The sequence below is a fragment of the Coffea arabica genome, chromosome 3e (genome assembly GCF_036785885.1).
Source record: "Coffea arabica cultivar ET-39 chromosome 3e, Coffea Arabica ET-39 HiFi, whole genome shotgun sequence".
Taxonomy (NCBI): Eukaryota; Viridiplantae; Streptophyta; class Magnoliopsida; order Gentianales; family Rubiaceae; genus Coffea; species Coffea arabica.
In genome coordinates, this window is record NC_092315.1 from 46,184,007 (window position 1) to 46,201,748 (window position 17,742).

The window sequence follows — 17,742 nt, forward strand, 5'->3', positions numbered from 1 at the left end:
CTCAATAAGAAATCGAAAATCGTTAAAATAAAAAGAGAACATACAAGTACATCAACTCAAGAAACATGGTAAAAATTAATAGTTTTAGACGGACACATAGGCATCAATGTAGTTGCAAACAGTACCTTCTTTGAAGCAGATGAAGAAGCCTAAAGCTTACAATTTTTTGTCCTCCCAATCTCTCATACAATATGTTTATTCATTTTTCCTTTTTCTTTGCTTTGGTCCTTGCTCCTTGCACATCCAAACATAAATAAAATTCGGAACTTATTTTCAAAATCCACAATACTTTAGCAAACATCAAGAATTCAATCACACTAAGATATCCGTTTTGCAAAAACAAATTTCAGCAAAAGAATCAAACCTTTTTTTTCCTAAGCACAAAAACCCATTAAGAAAATCAGTAGTTCTTTCCAAAAAAAAAAAACAGAAGCAAAATCAATAACCTAGTAGAGAAAGAGCAGGCAATAGAAGCAGTTAATGACATTGACTGGGAAAACAACTTCCCAACTTGGCTAATAGAAGCAGCCAACAAAGATTGGAGGGCTGAGGTCACCTTTTGTAATTAAGCCCTTGTAGGATCAAGTTAATCTATAAAATGACATCTAATGTTTGTGGAAAAAAGAAAAAAAAAAGTAGAGAAAGAGCAGACAGTTGAGTTTTTGTAAATTTTGTTCTCGCAACCCCATGAGAACCCAACAAAAGGGAAACGGAAGCACATGAGGCAATGGCTGTAGAAGAGAGGTGAGGAAGAAGAGAGGCTTGCATATAATGTTTTCCCCTACCTTTCCTAGCGATTGCCTTAGTATTTAAACACAAAATACAGCCTAGAGGATGTGTTCTGTTACAACAGATATACCTATCGGAGACTAATTCTAAGCAGAACTAACTACCAGAAATCTAGGAGACAGAGCATCGGTTATGTTATCTTTTCATCCCCCCGCAAGATGGACGGTGGTGGAGTGAGTCCAATCTTGTTCAAAACCATGGTGAATTGTTGGCGAGACAGGGGCTTGGTGAGGACATCGGCAAGCTGATCAGAAGCTGAGACATAAGAGACTCTGAGGAGACCGTTTTGTACTTGTTCACGAATGAAATGATAGTCTAAGGCAACATGCTTCATACGCGAGTGAAAAACTGGATTGGCACAGAGGTTTGTGGCTCCAACATTGTCACAATAAATCACCGGTTGATGGGGAATAGAAATGCCAAGTTCAGTGAGGAGAGAACAAATCCATCGGAGTTCAGCGGCCGTGGCAGCAACTGATCGATACTCAGCTTCGGTTGAAGAGCGGGCAACAGTTCTTTGTTTCTTGGAGCTCCAAGATACAGGATTATGGCCGAGATAAACAATGTAAGCACTGGTGGAAGTAAAATCATCCTTGTTGCCGGCCCAGTCAGCATCGGAGAAAGCATGAAGAGTAAGAGATGACTTACGACGAAGTGTTATGCCATGATCTAACGTGCCACAGAGATAGCGAAGTAAGCGTTTGACAGCCGTCCAATGTTCATTCGTTGGTTGATGCATGAATTGAGAAAGTTTATTGACGGTGTAAGTGATGTCTGGACGGGTCAAGGAGAGGTACTGAAGACTTCCAACAATGGTGCGATACTCTGTAGGATTAGATAAGGGAGTACCAGCATGCAAGGTAAGAGGCGGACTTGTTGCTAGAGGTGTAGTGGCTGGTTTTGCCTCAGTCATCCGAGTTTTTTGAAGAAGATCAACAATATACCTTCGTTGACTAAGAAACAGACCATCGTCATGGGGAAGCGTTTCAACACCCAGGAAGTAGTGTAAGTCCCCAAGATCCTTTAAGGAGAAGCGCATAGAGAGTTGCTGAAGAAACTGATGTACAGCTTGAGCTGTGTTTCCAGTAATAATGATATCATCAACGTAAACAAGAAGATAAAGAATAACTCCTTGAGTGTTGAATATGAATAGAGAGGTATCTGCCGTGGAGTTATGAAAGCCTGAAGTGAGCAGAAATTGGCGTAATTCATGATACCAGGCGCGTGGAGCCTGTTTGAGGCCGTAGATGGCCTTGCGAAGCCTGCAGACATGGTGAGGATGATCACGGTCAATGAAGCCTGGAGGTTGAGACATAAACACCACTTCTGAAAGTGTGCCTTGAAGAAAGGCATTGTTGACATCCAGTTGGCGAAGTGACCAGCCTTGACTTATCGCAAGGCTAAGAACCAGACGCACAGTGGTTGGTTTGATGACAGGACTGAAGGTCTCGGTGAAATCAACCCCTGGGCGTTGATGAAAACCTTTGGCCACCAGACGCGCTTTGTACCTGTCAACAGAGCCATCAGGTAAGTACTTGATGCGAAAAATCCATTTACACCCTACCAAATTTTGGGTAGGATGAGATGGAACAAGTTCCCACGTGCCATTACGAAGAAGAGCATCAAATTCTGTGGACATGGCTTGCCGCCATTGAGGATCTTTCAATGCTTGATTGACGGTGGTGGGCACAAGGGTGGGATGGTGGAGTTCAGCATTGAGGTTGAGTTTTTGAATGGGTTTGTGAATGTTGTGTTTGGACCGAGTAATTATGCCTTGAGGAGATGAGGGCGTCGGGTTGGTGGTTGTGGATATAGTTGCAGCTGGAGTAGGAGGGGAGGAGATGGGTGGTAATCCAGAACTGGATGCGGGTTGCGACGATAAAGGTTGTCCTTGGGGTTGAGAGGTTGTTGGGACGGAGGGGGACACAGAAGGAATGACAGGTAAAGTCATAGAACACCATTCGGATGTGGTGGAGGAGGTGACCCGAGGGAGGGTGAGATTAGAGTTGGCAAAGGGAAACACAGACTCAACAAAACGGACATGACGAGAGGTGTACAATCGGTTGGAGGATATATCAAGACAGAGATAAGCACTTTGAGTAGAGGAATATCCAACCAAGAGACAAGGAGTTGATTTGGGTTCAAGTTTGTGAGAGGTGTAAGGACGGAGCCAGGGATAGCAGAGGCAGCCAAAACTTCGAAGTTTATTGTAGTTAGGGACAGTGCCAAAAAGTTTAAGGAATGGAGACTCATTGTTGAGAGTAGGTGTCGAGAGACGATTTATAAGATATACGGCTGTGGAAAAGGCAAAGGACCAATAGGCCAGAGGCATAGATGCGTGAGAAAGGAGAGAAAGTCCAGTTTCAACAATATGACGATGGCGACGTTCAGAATAGCCATTGTGTTCAGGAGTATGAGGAGGAGAGGTGAGATGAGAGATGCCATTGATTGTTAGGAAGGAAGAGAGGGCCTGATATTCGCCACCATTATCAGAGTAAAGCGTTTTGATTTCACAGTTGAAGAATTTTTCAACCAAGGCCTTGAAGGAAATGAAAACATTACGAGCATCAGATTTGCGTTTCAGCGGATACAGCCACATATATTTTGTGAAATGATCAACAAAGAGAATATAGTATTTAAAGTTGTCAATGGAGTACACAGGTGAAGTCCAAACATCCGTGAAGACAATTTCAAGTGGAGAAGAAGTGAACAAGGTAGACACAGAGAAAGGTAATTTGTGACTCTTATTACAATGACAAGAATTGCAATGAGAGTTGAGAGAGGAAGAATTTGAGACATCCAGATTGAATGATGAGACCATGTGTTTGAGTGTCGGTAGTGATGGGTGACCAAGTCGGTGATGCCAGGCAGGGTATGTGGTCTTTGTTGTGGAGAAAGCAAGCAATGGTGATGAAGCCGAGGAGATGGGCCACTCATAGACACCATTTTTAGTTTGGCCTTGGAAGAGCATGGCTTTCGATTGAAGGTCCTTCACAAAGAAAGATGATGGTAAGAATTCAATAGAGGCATTATTTGATTTGCAGAACTGAGAAATGGAAATTAAATTACGTTTCATGGTTGGAGCACAAAGGACATTAGAAAGAGTGAAAGAGTGAGAAGAAGTAGGCAGAGAAGTTGAACCCGTGTGTGTGATAGGAATGCCAGAGCCATCTCCAATCATGATTTCATCTGGACCAGTATAGGGGTTGTGAAAGGAGAGGTTTTGAAGGTCAGTTGTAATGTGATGCGTAGCACCACTGTCCAATAGCCAAGGATCATGTGATGGGGAGTTTGAGGTAGCAACATGAGCTTGAGCTTGCCAAGGAGGGGGTGCACGAAGTGGCGGTGAACTGACAGCGCGTGATGGTGGTGAAGCATGAGGAAATTGTTGGCGGAAGAGAGTGCACTGAGGGACCACATGACCTTGACCACGGCACCACTGGCATTTGCCCAGAAATGGACGCATTGGTCGGTTGTAGTGGCTGGGAGCGGACTGCAAGGTTGGAGGACGAGCAGGCCATGGTGGGTGATTGCCCGGTGACCGCTGATTTGAGCGTTGTGTGTGTGTGAGGTGGGCAGAGGCTGGAAAACCTGGTGAGGAATTGCGCAAGGACAGCTCTTTGTTGATGAGTTTTTCATGGAGTTCATCAAAGGTGATGACCGTGTCGCGGCTGTTGACTGCATCAATGACAGATTGGAATGTGTCATCAAGGCCGTCCAAGACTTTCTCAATTAAGTCTTCATGATCAAGTGGTTTTCCAAGGGTGGCAAGTTCATCAGCTTTGGTCTTGATGGCTTGCATGTAATCGGTAACAGATTGTGATCCTTTGGAGATGTTCTTCAGGTTGTCCTTGATTTGTTTGATATGTCCACGAGAGGGACGAGCATAGGTGTTGGCGAGGGCTTTCCAAGCATCATGAGATGTTTTTGACTGAGCAATGAGCGGAACAAGGTTGGGTGACATCGTGCCCACCAGCGCGCCAAACAAAAGCTTGTCTTGTCTCAGCCATGTCTGATATGCCGGATTGGGGGAAGCTGCATTGTTGGCAGTGATGGTGGCAGGAGGAGACGGCTGCGAACCGTCAATGAATTTGTGCAGGTCATAACCTATGAGGATGGCTTCGATCTGAGTTTTCCAAGAGAGATAATTTGTGGAGGTAAGTTTGATGGAGTTGTGGATGGTGATCAAGGTTAGAGGACTGTTTGGGTCATGAGTATTTGGGAGAACAACCTGAGTATTTCCAGTTGCCATGGATGTTGCAGATCAGAACCTCTGTCTCCTAGATTTCTGGTAGTTAGTTCTGCTTAGAATTAGTCTCCGATAGGTATATCTGTTGTAACAGAACACATCCTCTAGGCTGTATTTTGTGTTTAAATACTAAGGCAATCGCTAGGAAAGGTAGGGGAAAACATTATATGCAAGCCTCTCTTCTTCCTCACCTCTCTTCTACAATTCCTTCTTCCTTGGGGAATGTTTCAACTCTTGATACAATTGAGGTGATTGATTGTCCCAAATCTGAAACTTCAGTAAATGAAATTCAGGAAGAAGAGAGGCTTGCATATAATGTTTTCCCCTACCTTTCCTAGCGATTGCCTTAGTATTTAAACACAAAATACAGCCTAGAGGATGTGTTCTGTTACAACAGATATACCTATCGGAGACTAATTCTAAGCAGAACTAACTACCAGAAATCTAGGAGACAGAGCATCGGTTATGTTATCTTTTCAATGGCTTGATAAGGCGTGGTATATCGTCTGATAAGGCCACCAGTTGAATTTTGTACTTGTGAGTAGTAAATTGGCTTGAATTAGTAATGGCCGACAGAATTCAGAAAAACGGTCTCCAAGACAATTTTCCAATTTCCCACACCAAAAGTAAAAAGTTATTGTAAAATGACACTGTTAGATATGAGTTGAAAACATATAGTCCATTCAATGAGTATTTTGAGGGATGCAAATGTAATTAAACAAGAGAAAGTGAGCTGGCCGATAAAAATGAACATCACACCTCATTAATGCTTCTTGTAAATGCTGCAAAACAGCCAATGTTCCACTAACATTCGGCTAAGCCTTGCAATAAGCAACAAGGAGTTGTAATAGCTCCAAGAGAAAGAACAACGAAAAGGCTTGGAGGACAAAAATGGCCCTGAAGAGAGCAAACGAATTGTAACGAACACTCTAATCCTCCAAACGTCTTAGCTCCAAGAAAAAGAACAACCAAAAGGCTTTAAGGACCAACATACCCCGGGGAGAGCAGATGAAAAAGCAATGAACAGGAACCACCAAACGTCTGATATGAAGTTTTGTTTGGGGGGGAGGGGGGGGGGGGAGAGTGGGAGACAGAATGTGATTATTCGAAAGCTCATGGGTGGCAAGGTGTGACTAACTTTAACCCAATAAATTTCTGTCCAAAAGTCCTTATTTCCATTTGTAATGGTGAAATCCAACAGGGCTGTGACTCATTAGCATTAAAATACTCTACTAGATCAATCAATGCTTTGTGCCTACCAAGACCGTGAAACAGCGAAAGTCGTGCTATCCAAAATATAAAATCGCAGTCGGTGAGATGTAAACATCTGTTCACATGGCTGACAGTGAAATACACATAAAAATTTGTCTGAATCATTAGTCCCTCAATAATTTTCTTTGCTCTGGGCTCAATACAGAAAATTTGCAACCATTTACAGAAAAAGTCATAAACTGATTGAGAGAGATTCTTTGCAAAGCCTGGCGATGATGGCTTCTGTTTCTGCTTTTGCTGCTGCTGCTGGTTCCAGTTTGGATCGCCTTGATTCTGCGTTGGAAGGATTACGGTCTCGATCATTTGCAGTAGAAAAAGTTTACAATGATTGGAGGTATCTGAGGATTCTCTGGCAATCCTATCACAAGAGGAGCGGTGCTGCAGCCGGCCTGAAGATTGAAGCTACTGCTGAGGAGATTGCCCAGAACCTTGTTCGTTTTTGTAATGGAGAGAAACTGGGAGACAAGAAGTCCCCTGAATCAGAATCCCTCCTGGAATTAGCCCGTGATTGCAGCACAAAAACCAAGCTTTTGATGGCTGAAATTGGAGAAGCTCTTGACCGTTTGTACCTGTCCTGGTCTTCAAGTGGCCGAGACAGCAGCATCAACAGCTCATTCCAGATCCATCTGCTGTCGCCTGCACCTCTTGATGTTTCCTTTTGGCCAAGTTTTGTCAAGCATTTGCAATCAAACGTGCTCCGGATCTCACGGATTGCGGCTGAATATTTGGGCAGTGAACATGTTACCGTAAGGAACCAAGTCTATTCCTTGTACGACAGCCTCAAATCACTCGAGCATTACGTTGCGCCATTATTTAGTCACCGCAATTTCTCATCCCCTGGGGGAGCAGGAGCGGAAGCAGGAGCAACACCAGATGATGCATTGCCTAGTGTTGATGCTTGCCTTGGCCATGTGGTATCTGTGGTCCTACGAATTGCAAATCGGTGTTGTGATCACTGGCTGGATTGCAAAACAGGCCAAATCCAAGTGGAAAAAGGTGAGTTGACTAAGTTCGTGGAGGATTTGCATCACGAGATTCATCCTAGGAATCCCTACTTCATGGAGTTCCATCTCAACTTCCTTATGGCTATCTACCGTAGCAGCCACAGGAAGGACGAGGACGTGGATTTCGTGATGCAATTCTGCTATTATCTGTTCAACTTCGAAGGTGGAGATTTCCGAGATGAGGTATCTTCCCTGGTAACCCTTTTTGTCAAAACTAATGCTAAACTGGATGATAGGGATTTTGTACAAAGTTTCTTTCCAGAACTTAATGCAGTGCTCACAGAGATGGTGTCTCTCTTTGAGGCGAACAGCAGGGAGGGGGATAAACTGGACAACTCTCCTCAGTGTTCTGAGTTACTCACAAAAATTTGTCTCCTCAAGGCAGAGCTTTTACTCGTGGTACAGATCCATAACATCAACAGCAGCAGTTCCTCCTTTTCTTCCTCCTCCACTATGCTTTCAGATTGGGAAGATATTATATATGAGTGCAGGGAGCTCCCTAGAAATTTGAGCAGATATTTCCAAAAGCTACACCATGACCAGATAGAAGATGGGAAAAAGATGTCGGCGTTTATTGAGTCAATATTCCAGGAGGTAGAGTTTCTTTATCAGTCATTTAGGCACCAGGAAATCACAAAATCTGCAGTGAAGAACTCACTTCTCCCACTTGTTTCTAAGCTTGTGATTTTCAAAGAAGAGACATTTCTCATGGAATTGCTACAGTTGAAGAACGGTGGTGATTCAACTTTCATGGCTTGTGGGAAAGAACAGATTGCCCTCCATCTTCAAAAGCTCAAGTATATTTCACAGATCCTGTTGGATGAGCGGAGGAAGGACAGAGAGAGCGTGTTCAGACCCTGCTTGTACTTTAGGAAGCTGACAAGTTTCTCTTACTCTTTTTTTATCACACAAGATAAAATGATCCTTTCATTCTCTGCCCTGTTATATAAGGTGAAGCATCTGATGAAGGCAGAGCTCAAAGAGATTATTCCTGAATTTCCAATGTTTGATTTCCCTAAGACTTGCAAACTGAGGTTCCTTGATTTTCTGTTGACAAACCTTGAGGAGCTGCTGACGTGTCGTCCTACGTCAATTGCATCAGTGAAGCAACACTTTGAAGAGATTCAACTACATCTCAAGTCACTGAATACTTTTCTGTTGAATGTTTCGAAATTGGACATTGAAAAGCATCCAAAGCTGAAAGATCTTGGTGACTGTGTGAATGATGTGGCATATCAAGTGGAGTGTATTGTTGACTCAATTGAGGTGGATGCTCAACCGCAAAATTTCTTCTGGTTAATTGATGTACTGGAGGACATAAGACTTGCCAATGAGAAGGCCTGTGGAATTCATTTGCCAACCCCCGATGCAGAAGTCGAAGATTCCAAAATTGTCAACCAAGTTCCAATTGACAAGTTGTCAGGGGATAGCACGCCAACAACTGATGAATTTGTGGTGGATCTCGAAGATGAAGAACAGTTTACAATTAACAAACTTACTAAAGGAACCTCAAAGGCACTAGATATTGTTTCTATTGTTGGAATGCCTGGTTTAGGCAAGACAACATTGGCAATAAAAGTATACAACAGTAAAAGCGTCATGGATCACTTCCATCAGCGTGCATGGTGCACCGTTTCCCAAGCATACGAGAAAAGGCGACTGTTGATTGAGATCTTAAACGGCGTTCATGGGCTTACAGATGAGATACACCGAATGACGGATGACACTCTTGAAGAGAAATTGAAACAGGCCTTGCTCAGAAACAAGTATCTCATAGTTATGGATGACGTTTGGGATGCTCGAGCTTGGAATGACTTGAAAGATGCCTTCCCGAACGATGGCAAGGGAAGCAGAATTCTCTTGACGAGTCGCCACCGTGGAGTGGCCTTGGAACTCAAACCTGATAGTGAACCTCATTCACTTCGCCCATTTTCTGAGGAGGAAAGTTGGAAGTTGTTGGAAAAGAAGGTGTTCAAAGGAGAAAGTTGCCCCAAGGAGTTGTTGGAAGTCGGAAAAAAAATTGCCCACCGCTGTCAAGGACTGCCTCTGGCACTTGTTGCTGTAGCTGGTATACTGAAAGCCCCAGTAAAGAATCCAAGTTCTTGGGAAAAAATAGCAGACACCTTAAGCTCAGAAGTAATTGATAATCCAGAAGCTCGGGAAGCTCGATGTAAGGAAGTCTTGGAAGTGAGCTACAACCACTTGCCGGAACATCTAAAATCATGTTTATGCTATTTGGTGGTTCTCAGTGAAGAAAGAGATATACTTGTCCGCAAGTTAATACGGTTTTGGCTTGCAGAAGGGTTCATACCAAGACCTGAGCAGAAGAGTTTTGAAGAAGTCGCGGAGGCTTTCTTGATGGATTTGATTGACAGAAGCTTGGTAATAATCTCCAAACGAAGGTCCAACGGGAAGGCTAAATCATGTCGCCTTCATGATCTCATACTTGATTTCTGCAAGTCAAAACTCAAAGATGTGAGGTTCTTTCAGTCAGTAACCAGGTCTAGTGAACCATATGCATCGTTTCCTAGTTCAGATTATGGTTTTGAATTTGATTTTCACCATAATTCACGTCCTGTCTCATTTTCATCCTATCGGTTGGCGATGTCATTGAAGCGCAGCCATTTTGTTGAATCAAGACCTTTTGGCCCGGGCACACGTTCTTTGTTGTTCTTCGCCTCCACAGATTCAGAACCCAGATGCCCTTATGACATCTCGTTCATTCGCCAGAACTTCAAATTACTCAGGGTGTTGGATTTTGAATGCATCAATGTTGGTGTTTCTTTTCCTGCAGAAATAGAACAGTTGGTTCATCTAAGATATTTAGCAATTGGGGGTTATTTGCGATCTATTCCACCATCGATAGCCAGTCTCAGGAGATTGGAAACTCTTATCGTGAAAGGTTTGCGTGGTAAGATCATCTTACCTAGTACTATTTGGCGCATGACAAGTTTAAGGCATCTTTATGTTACTCCTCACATTGCTTTCAACTGGGATGATGAAGAACAGCTTGATGGCCGCTCCGAATTAGAAAACTTGGTCACCTTATCTCGACCATCTCTTTCTTGTGGTGAGGATGCAGACAGGATGATAAAGAGGTTTCTGAATGTTCGCAAACTGAGCTGCATATTTTTTGAATCACAAGATTCATCCACGAATGGCAATCAGTTTCCCAGATTGGACCATCTAATTCATTTGGAGTCACTCAAGATATTTTACTACGGGAGCCCTCTTAATAATGGCAAGTTCAATCTCCCGGAGAATCTAAAGGAATTGACTCTATCAAACTTTCACCTACCATGGAGTCATATCTCTGCAATTGGAAAACTAGAAAACCTAGAAGTTCTGAAGTTACTTTCCGGTGCCTTTGATGGGCCAACATGGGAAATGGAGGACGAAGAGTTCCAGAAACTCAAATTCTTGAGCTTAGAGACACTGAACCTTGTGGAATGGACTGCCTCTTACGAACAACTTCCCAAACTTCAAACACTTGTCTTGCAAAATTGCAAAGAACTTGTGGAAATTCCTGATGACTTTGCGTACATAACCACGCTGAAAACAATTGAAGTTCACTGGTGTGAGCAGTCCGCAGAAAAGTCCGCAAACAAGATCAAGGAAGTAACTCCGCAGATCAAAGTTGTTATCAGGAGTTCATATTCAAAATCATCAGGTTACTTTATTCTTCACTAACTTGTTAGTCTATTTAATGGATTCTTAACAATTTCTCCATTTCCATCTACTTGAAGACACGCAACTAGCTGAAAAATTCTAAGAACTTTAAACTGCTGGATTGGAAATATTTTTTAAATCTTAATAGGAATTCACTTTTTTTTATTACTTTTCCTTTTTGATAGTCTTGAAACTAGGTACATGTTATTCTGTTACCTCTGGAAGTTTTCATAATTGACCACTTGTAATTTCTTATATTTTAGTTTAGCAAACCATGTTTGATTATTGTTCTCTGAGAGCATTCTTCTTTGTCTTTTGACAGGTTCAATTGATGAAAAGCCCTGATTTAGATATCCCAGACAATTGGTGCTCACAGAAACGAGGTTGAGATCTATAAGATGAAAAGCTCAGTTGGAACTTTCTAATTTTATTTTCTAGATTATGATTGTAAGCTAAAGTGTTTCATTCAATTCTGGGACTAATGTCTCAATATGACTGATTTTGATTGCTACAGGGGGTTGTTTATGCCGAATCTGTGGTGAATTCACGAAGCAAGAAGCAATTCTGGATGCTTGTTTCATAAATTTATATGCAGTTTCTTGTTATCATCTAGGGCCATTACTTTTCACTTGTTTTTGTCTTCGATCGTACTCATAAGGACATTATTATTATCATCATCATCTTGTTCATCAGAGACCATTCTGTTGGCTGATAGAATTTGTTGATGTATTTGGTGGAATTTTTGGATGAATGATATTTTATTGGCGTAATAGTCCAGCAGCTCTCTCTGCTGGAAAACTCCAAGATCCTTTATCAATTGTCAGTTTTGCAACTCACAACCATAAAGCTTTTCCCACTAATTTACAACCTGCTTGTATTACATCTCAGGGTCATCCATTACGTTAGTCCCATCCCCCCCCCCCCCCCCCCCCCCCAACCACACACAAAAACAAAATCCCTTCATTATAAAGTGAATTTTGACTCCTCTGTCGCTACGCATAATAAATGCATAGGAATTGGGGTAATCATTGGTGACTAAGTTTCAAGTTCAGGAAGTGTGGAACTGGCTGAAGCTTATGCTGCTAATCTAGAGAAGCTGTTAACCTTGCTGGAACTAATGGTAAAGTAAAACCTCTATAAATTAAAAACCTTGGAACCATACAAATTTTATTAATTTAAAGAGGTATTAGTTAATCAATAAGTTGATAATTTATTAATTTATCGAGCATACTTACAATTCAAAGAAACACCCATTTAATCAACAAAAGTTTTATTTTATTTTATAAAAATATAAATTATTCTATTAATAAAAGGAGGCTAAAAGTCTAAGGAATATAAATCAACCCATATCTACTTGATTTGCAAGCATAATTTAATTCTATAAATGTCTTCAATGCATGTATGTAACTAATATTGTTTTTCTATTATAAAGAGGTCAAAATTTCTTAGGAATATTAAATGATATATGTCCAGTTCCATTCTATTAAATATGTACAATGAATTACATTAACAATATTACGGTATAAATGATAAGGTAGTCTTCTTATAATAAAAAAAAAACAATTTCTTTTATATATCTCATTGTTAAACTATGACTTTCCATTGAAAAGGCATTCATAAATCAACAATAGACTCATATTTTTGAAAAATAAGAAAATATGATGTGTAATTTTAGTGAATTATTAATTTATGATATCGATGGGACCAAAGGGTTACGTAGGATTTTCAAAAAATTTTATTATCTTATTATTTTATCAAAATTATTCATTTAACTCGTTAGGCCAAATCAGGACCAGAAAAAACTATTATTTAATAGAGGTTATTAATCTATCGAGTATTAATTTATAGAGATTTTACTATAGTACGTTCACATTGGATCTAATCTTGAGACTACCTTTTTTCCATGACAGATTTTGATACCAAATTTTAAATTCAATTGCGTGCAAAAGTTGTATTTTTATGATTTGGAAATTAAATAGTCAAAATTTACTAAGCAAAACTATCACAATATTCACCGTTCGACTCATGCAATTAACGATTTATGAATTCAATTTCATGCTTAATTGAGAGTGCTTTCAAGGGGTGGCAATTTAAGCATCCAGCAGACGATGTCGATGTCGATGGCTGTGGCAATCTCGTATCTTTGGCAATATAAGCAAATTTTTTTATTCTAATAGTATCACATACGCTCTAATTTTGAAAGTTATATATATATATATAACTATTAGATCAAAATATTTTAAATATAGATTGGATCCCTAGAGAGGCAATCAAAGTCACGCATGTTTTAGCACATTTTGCTAAGACATCCGACTCTGTTGAATCTCTATGGAACTCCTCTTCGAATTTCGTAAAGCAACTGGTGCTGGACGAATTCCAGCAAGCTCATTAATAAAATTTTTTTGCCTTTCTTTTTCAAAAATAAAAACTATTTGCATTTAAGTCGGGTGGTGGGATGGCTTGGATGATTTGAAAGGAGTGAATGTGAATTAGAAGTTTCGAATTCGAAATCTCCCACTAACAGTAAAATAAATAAATAAATATAAAAAAAAAGTGATATATCTAAAGATATTTGCATTTAAGTCAAAGTTTAGTCTAGCACATTTTTTGTGCTTCACAGTATCACAGCCTATCCAGATAAACTTTGACGATAAAGTATAAGTGAAATGTTCAATCCACGCTGTGCCTTCTGCAGTCACAATAAAAAATGAAGCATTTCTCACCTTTTCGCTTTTTGCCTCATCTTTTCACCTTGCAATCGCTTTTAATTGTTATGAAATAATAAATGATTATGAATTTTTATCACATTCATCCCATCTCCTAAACGATAATAAGCTTATCATGATTTTTGAGGTGATAAAATTATCACAATTTTCGAGATAATAAAATTATCACGACTTTTGAAATGATATAATTGTCACTACTTACGAGAATATCTTATCACTAAATTGATAAAAATTATAGTCAATTCATGTATTTTAAATTCTTGTGCACTCCTCCTCCTCCATAAATAGGGTTATCCCCTCTTGTATCAATAATAAACAATTCAAACATTAGGTGCATAAGCATACCTTTCATTTTCATGGCACTCCCATTTCTTCCTACCTTCACAAAAGTTGAACAACAGTCTTCTAATGCTGACATATCGATACAAGTAATGGATACCAACAAGAGAACTAGAAGAAATTGACATATCGTTATATATATATACGATTAACAACTCAGATAATAACATTTTCTGAAAATAACACGTCCAAAATGGAGATGGGTACCTTTCAGCCTTAGCTAGTGTTTTAAAAACCGGATCGGACCGGCCGGTTCAACCTGTCGGATCTCGAACCAGCCTTGGCTCCAGTTCGATTTATGCTTTGGGTTGATTATACTTAAAAACCAGATTAAACTGTACGAATCGTGTGAATCAGATTGAACCGTTGAACCGACGGTTTTTTTGTTTTTGCCTATTAAATTGAAAAAAAAATTCAAAAAAGAATATGTTTTCCTTAACCCTAAAAACTAATTATTAAATGCCACATTCACTCATTTTCGTCTCATTTTTTGCCCCTTATCAAATTTGTATTTTTATTTTCTATTTTCTTGACTTCCTCCAAATTCAAAACTTCTTTATTTTTTAAGTTGCAATAACTAAATATCAAAAACTTGAATTAAAATTTAAACTCACAATGTCTAATTCTCATAGATGTGAATTTTGTATAATTTCAAAATATTGTGGTATTTTTGAGTTGGATTTAACATTATTATTTTGATAAATTCAATTAAGATTGAGATGAAATTTATTTGTTTCAACTTATAATTTAAAAAATTTATTTGTGAAAATCCAAGTTCTTTGAAAATATTAATTTTTCATCATATAAAGTTTTAAATTAGTCCAATGCATGTCTTATTTTGTGCATATATATTTATATAAATTATTTTTAAAAAAATTCATTAAATCAGGGTTGAACCAGTCCGACTGGTTGAACTTCGATCCGAACGCCTCACCTGTTCAGTTAACCGTCCGAATTTTAAAACATTGACCTTAGCCAGATAGTCTGATGATCCATTTCTATCTCGAAATCATGACATGAAACCATCATAACGGTCTTCTGAGTATCAAATATCACTCTCTCAGTAGTTTAATTTATCGTAGGACCCAAACAAATAAACACACATAAACACTCAAGAATTTGATATATGGGACAAAGGAAAGAAATTCTCTTCTATTACTCAAATCAAAGGAGGTTGTGGCTACAAAAGTACAAATGAACAAAACACCGCAAAGGCTTTATTCAACATCTGTACCCTACGGACTTCCCCAACTTATTAGTACTACCAATATGAGATTTTATCCCATGTCACAAACTTTAGACTTGCCAATAAAACTAGCCAATAAAGAAATGACATGTGGCCAAAATAAACTAATCAATCAACACTAGCTTGGTTTATATTTCTATATTTATCAACCTTTCAGTGCAGAATAAAACAAAACAGAGACATTAAAGCCGAAGGCATCCATCAACTCCTAATCCCCTTGAGTTCATGGCTAATTGGCCACAGACTTGGTTTGCAAACAGAGAAGTAACATGCTCGGTCTCAAGTCTTGGTTTGCATTTCAAATCGTAAATCCAAAGTGGGTGGTTGAGTTGCAAACATCAACTGATATGCCTACTAACCAGGGAAGGGTCATCTCATGCATATTAGTACTTGTTCAGTTCTCAAATTCTAATCAATGCTTGTTATCTACCATCAAGACAACGGAACCAATATAGGGACACCACTATTTTATTCAACCAACACTTAAATCATCAACATTAGTTTAAATAATTTATCATGAAAAATACAGGCTCTTAATACACCAGCGAACACTGTCGTCCATAAATCTAAAAACTCGGTCGTCTGTCTATTTGGCCCACTCTTATCTTCCCGACATAAACAATCTTGATTTCCTTTTTTTTTTTCCTGAAACGATAGAAGTTATTATTCCTGAAACAATCTTGATTTCCTGGTCTATAAGAAAAAAATATAGGAAAAGTTGGTTGAATAAAGTAGAACAAAATTAATAAGGTATCCCCAATAGTACATATTTATCAAATCCTTTCATCCTAAAAAATCCCAACTCATATATGCATGAATATAAAGATAATAAAATCAAGACATCAATTTAGTTTCAAAGTTAACATAGCACAAAATGCATTATGAATTTACCGTAGACACCGATTTTTTATCTATATATAATTTTTTCTTTCCTTTTAAAATTTTATTCAAAAAGGGTCTACTCGTGTTTGTTTGCTTTGAATCATGAAAAATCTTCTCCTACCTAGAAAAAAATTAATAAATAGTAAGACAGAGATAAAAGAAGTTCGATCTCGTTCTGATTGTCACTATCTTATACTGTCTCCTGTTTCCATCTTTATCTTTTAGTAAGACTAAGACTCATCTTGGGATTAGTTCTCTTTATAAAAGTAAGGAATGGAATGGACTAATCTTGGGACCATTCCTCAAGAACTTTATTCTGTTTTGAATGAGGATGTGAGAGGAACATGTTTTACTTTTTATTGGGATGTAATAGTTAGGAGTAAACTACGTTTTACTTTTTATTTAATTATATTCTCTACCAAAAAAAAAAAAAAAAGAAGAAGAACAAGAAAAAGAACTCGAAGGCTGTGGTTGACGTTCAAACCTGCATTCAGCTCTAGATGAAAACTTCAATAGAGGTTTTTACTGAGGAAGTGCAATTCGCTTTAACAATAATCTATTTCCAATTACGTACTAATCAGTCCTTAATATCACGATTGTGAAATCAATATAATATTAACGAATAGCTTGGTGTTGCACTTAACCATCTGAGCTTTGGATAATCACATTTTGCTACTCTGAATTTTTTTAATCTATGTGTAAGCTTTTTCTTTCCTTTTAAAATTTTATTCAAAAAGGGTCTACTCGTGTTTGTTTGTTTTGAATCATGAAAAATCTTGGAAAAAAAATTAATAAATAGCACCATAGAGAATAGAGATAATCTATTGCCAATTACGTACTAATCAGTCCTTAATATCACGATTGTGTAATAAAATAATATTAACCAATAGCTTGCTGCAGCATTTGCTGAAAATAAATTTCGTTTAATCATACTTAACCATCTGAGCTTTTAGATAATCACATTTTGCTACTCTGAATTTTATTCTTTTATTTGTCTTTTTCTATTTTAAAAATATTCGAGTATAAATTACCAATACTTAGTTTTCCTAAGACTCCAAGTGAGAAAGGATGAAAGTGAGCCATATACCAGCTCCTTATTCACAAATCTACCCTTCTCGTGGATTATTTTATCAACGCGTAAGTAATTGTAGGAGTGAAATCTTGTTATAATTTGAACAAGCAAATTACAAATCTAAGAAAACAATTTTTATTTTTCTAAGCTTAAACAAAAGTATTTTGCAAAAAAAATAAATAAATATCCACATCATATCTTTCATGAGAAGTAGTCGAATGTTGTAAAAATTAACTCTATCCAAAGGGGAAGGGGAAAAAAATGAGTGTACTGGCATATTATTGCCCTTGTATGATTATTGAAAATACAAATTTAGATACCATAACCATTTTACTTTATCATAGAAGTTAATTACCAAAAACTCTTTACCAACAGTCGTACTTAGCTGTGCATAGAAAAGATACTCTTTCAGTATCATCAATGTTTTCGATTAAAAAAAGGGTAAAAAATCGCGGTGGTCCTTCAACGCACTTTTAGTCCTCCAACTAATAATT

At 38.5% G+C, this 17,742-nt stretch overlaps 1 protein-coding gene across 1 annotated transcript; it reads left to right on the forward strand.

Moving 5' to 3' along the window:
- Nucleotides 1–6,395: 6,395 nt before the first annotated feature.
- Nucleotides 6,396–11,800, forward strand: LOC113736948 (putative late blight resistance protein homolog R1A-4). Its single transcript, XM_027264170.2, has 3 exons — nt 6,396–10,984; nt 11,306–11,366; nt 11,498–11,800. The coding sequence occupies exons 1-2, from the start codon at nt 6,523–6,525 to the stop codon at nt 11,326–11,328; spliced, it is 4,485 nt and encodes a 1,494-aa protein (XP_027119971.1). The 5' UTR covers nt 6,396–6,522; the 3' UTR covers nt 11,329–11,366; nt 11,498–11,800.
- Nucleotides 11,801–17,742: the final 5,942 nt, after the last annotated feature.

Bases quoted from the DNA above. Each gene is read 5' to 3' on its own strand.
- LOC113736948 (XM_027264170.2), top strand. From the start codon at position 6,523: ATGATGGCTTCTGTTTCTGCTTTTGCTGCTGCTGCTGGTTCCAGTTTG. The intron at 10,985-11,305 runs GTTACTTTATTC...GTCTTTTGACAG, and splicing joins TTCATATTCAAAATCATCAG to GTTCAATTGATGAAAAGCCC.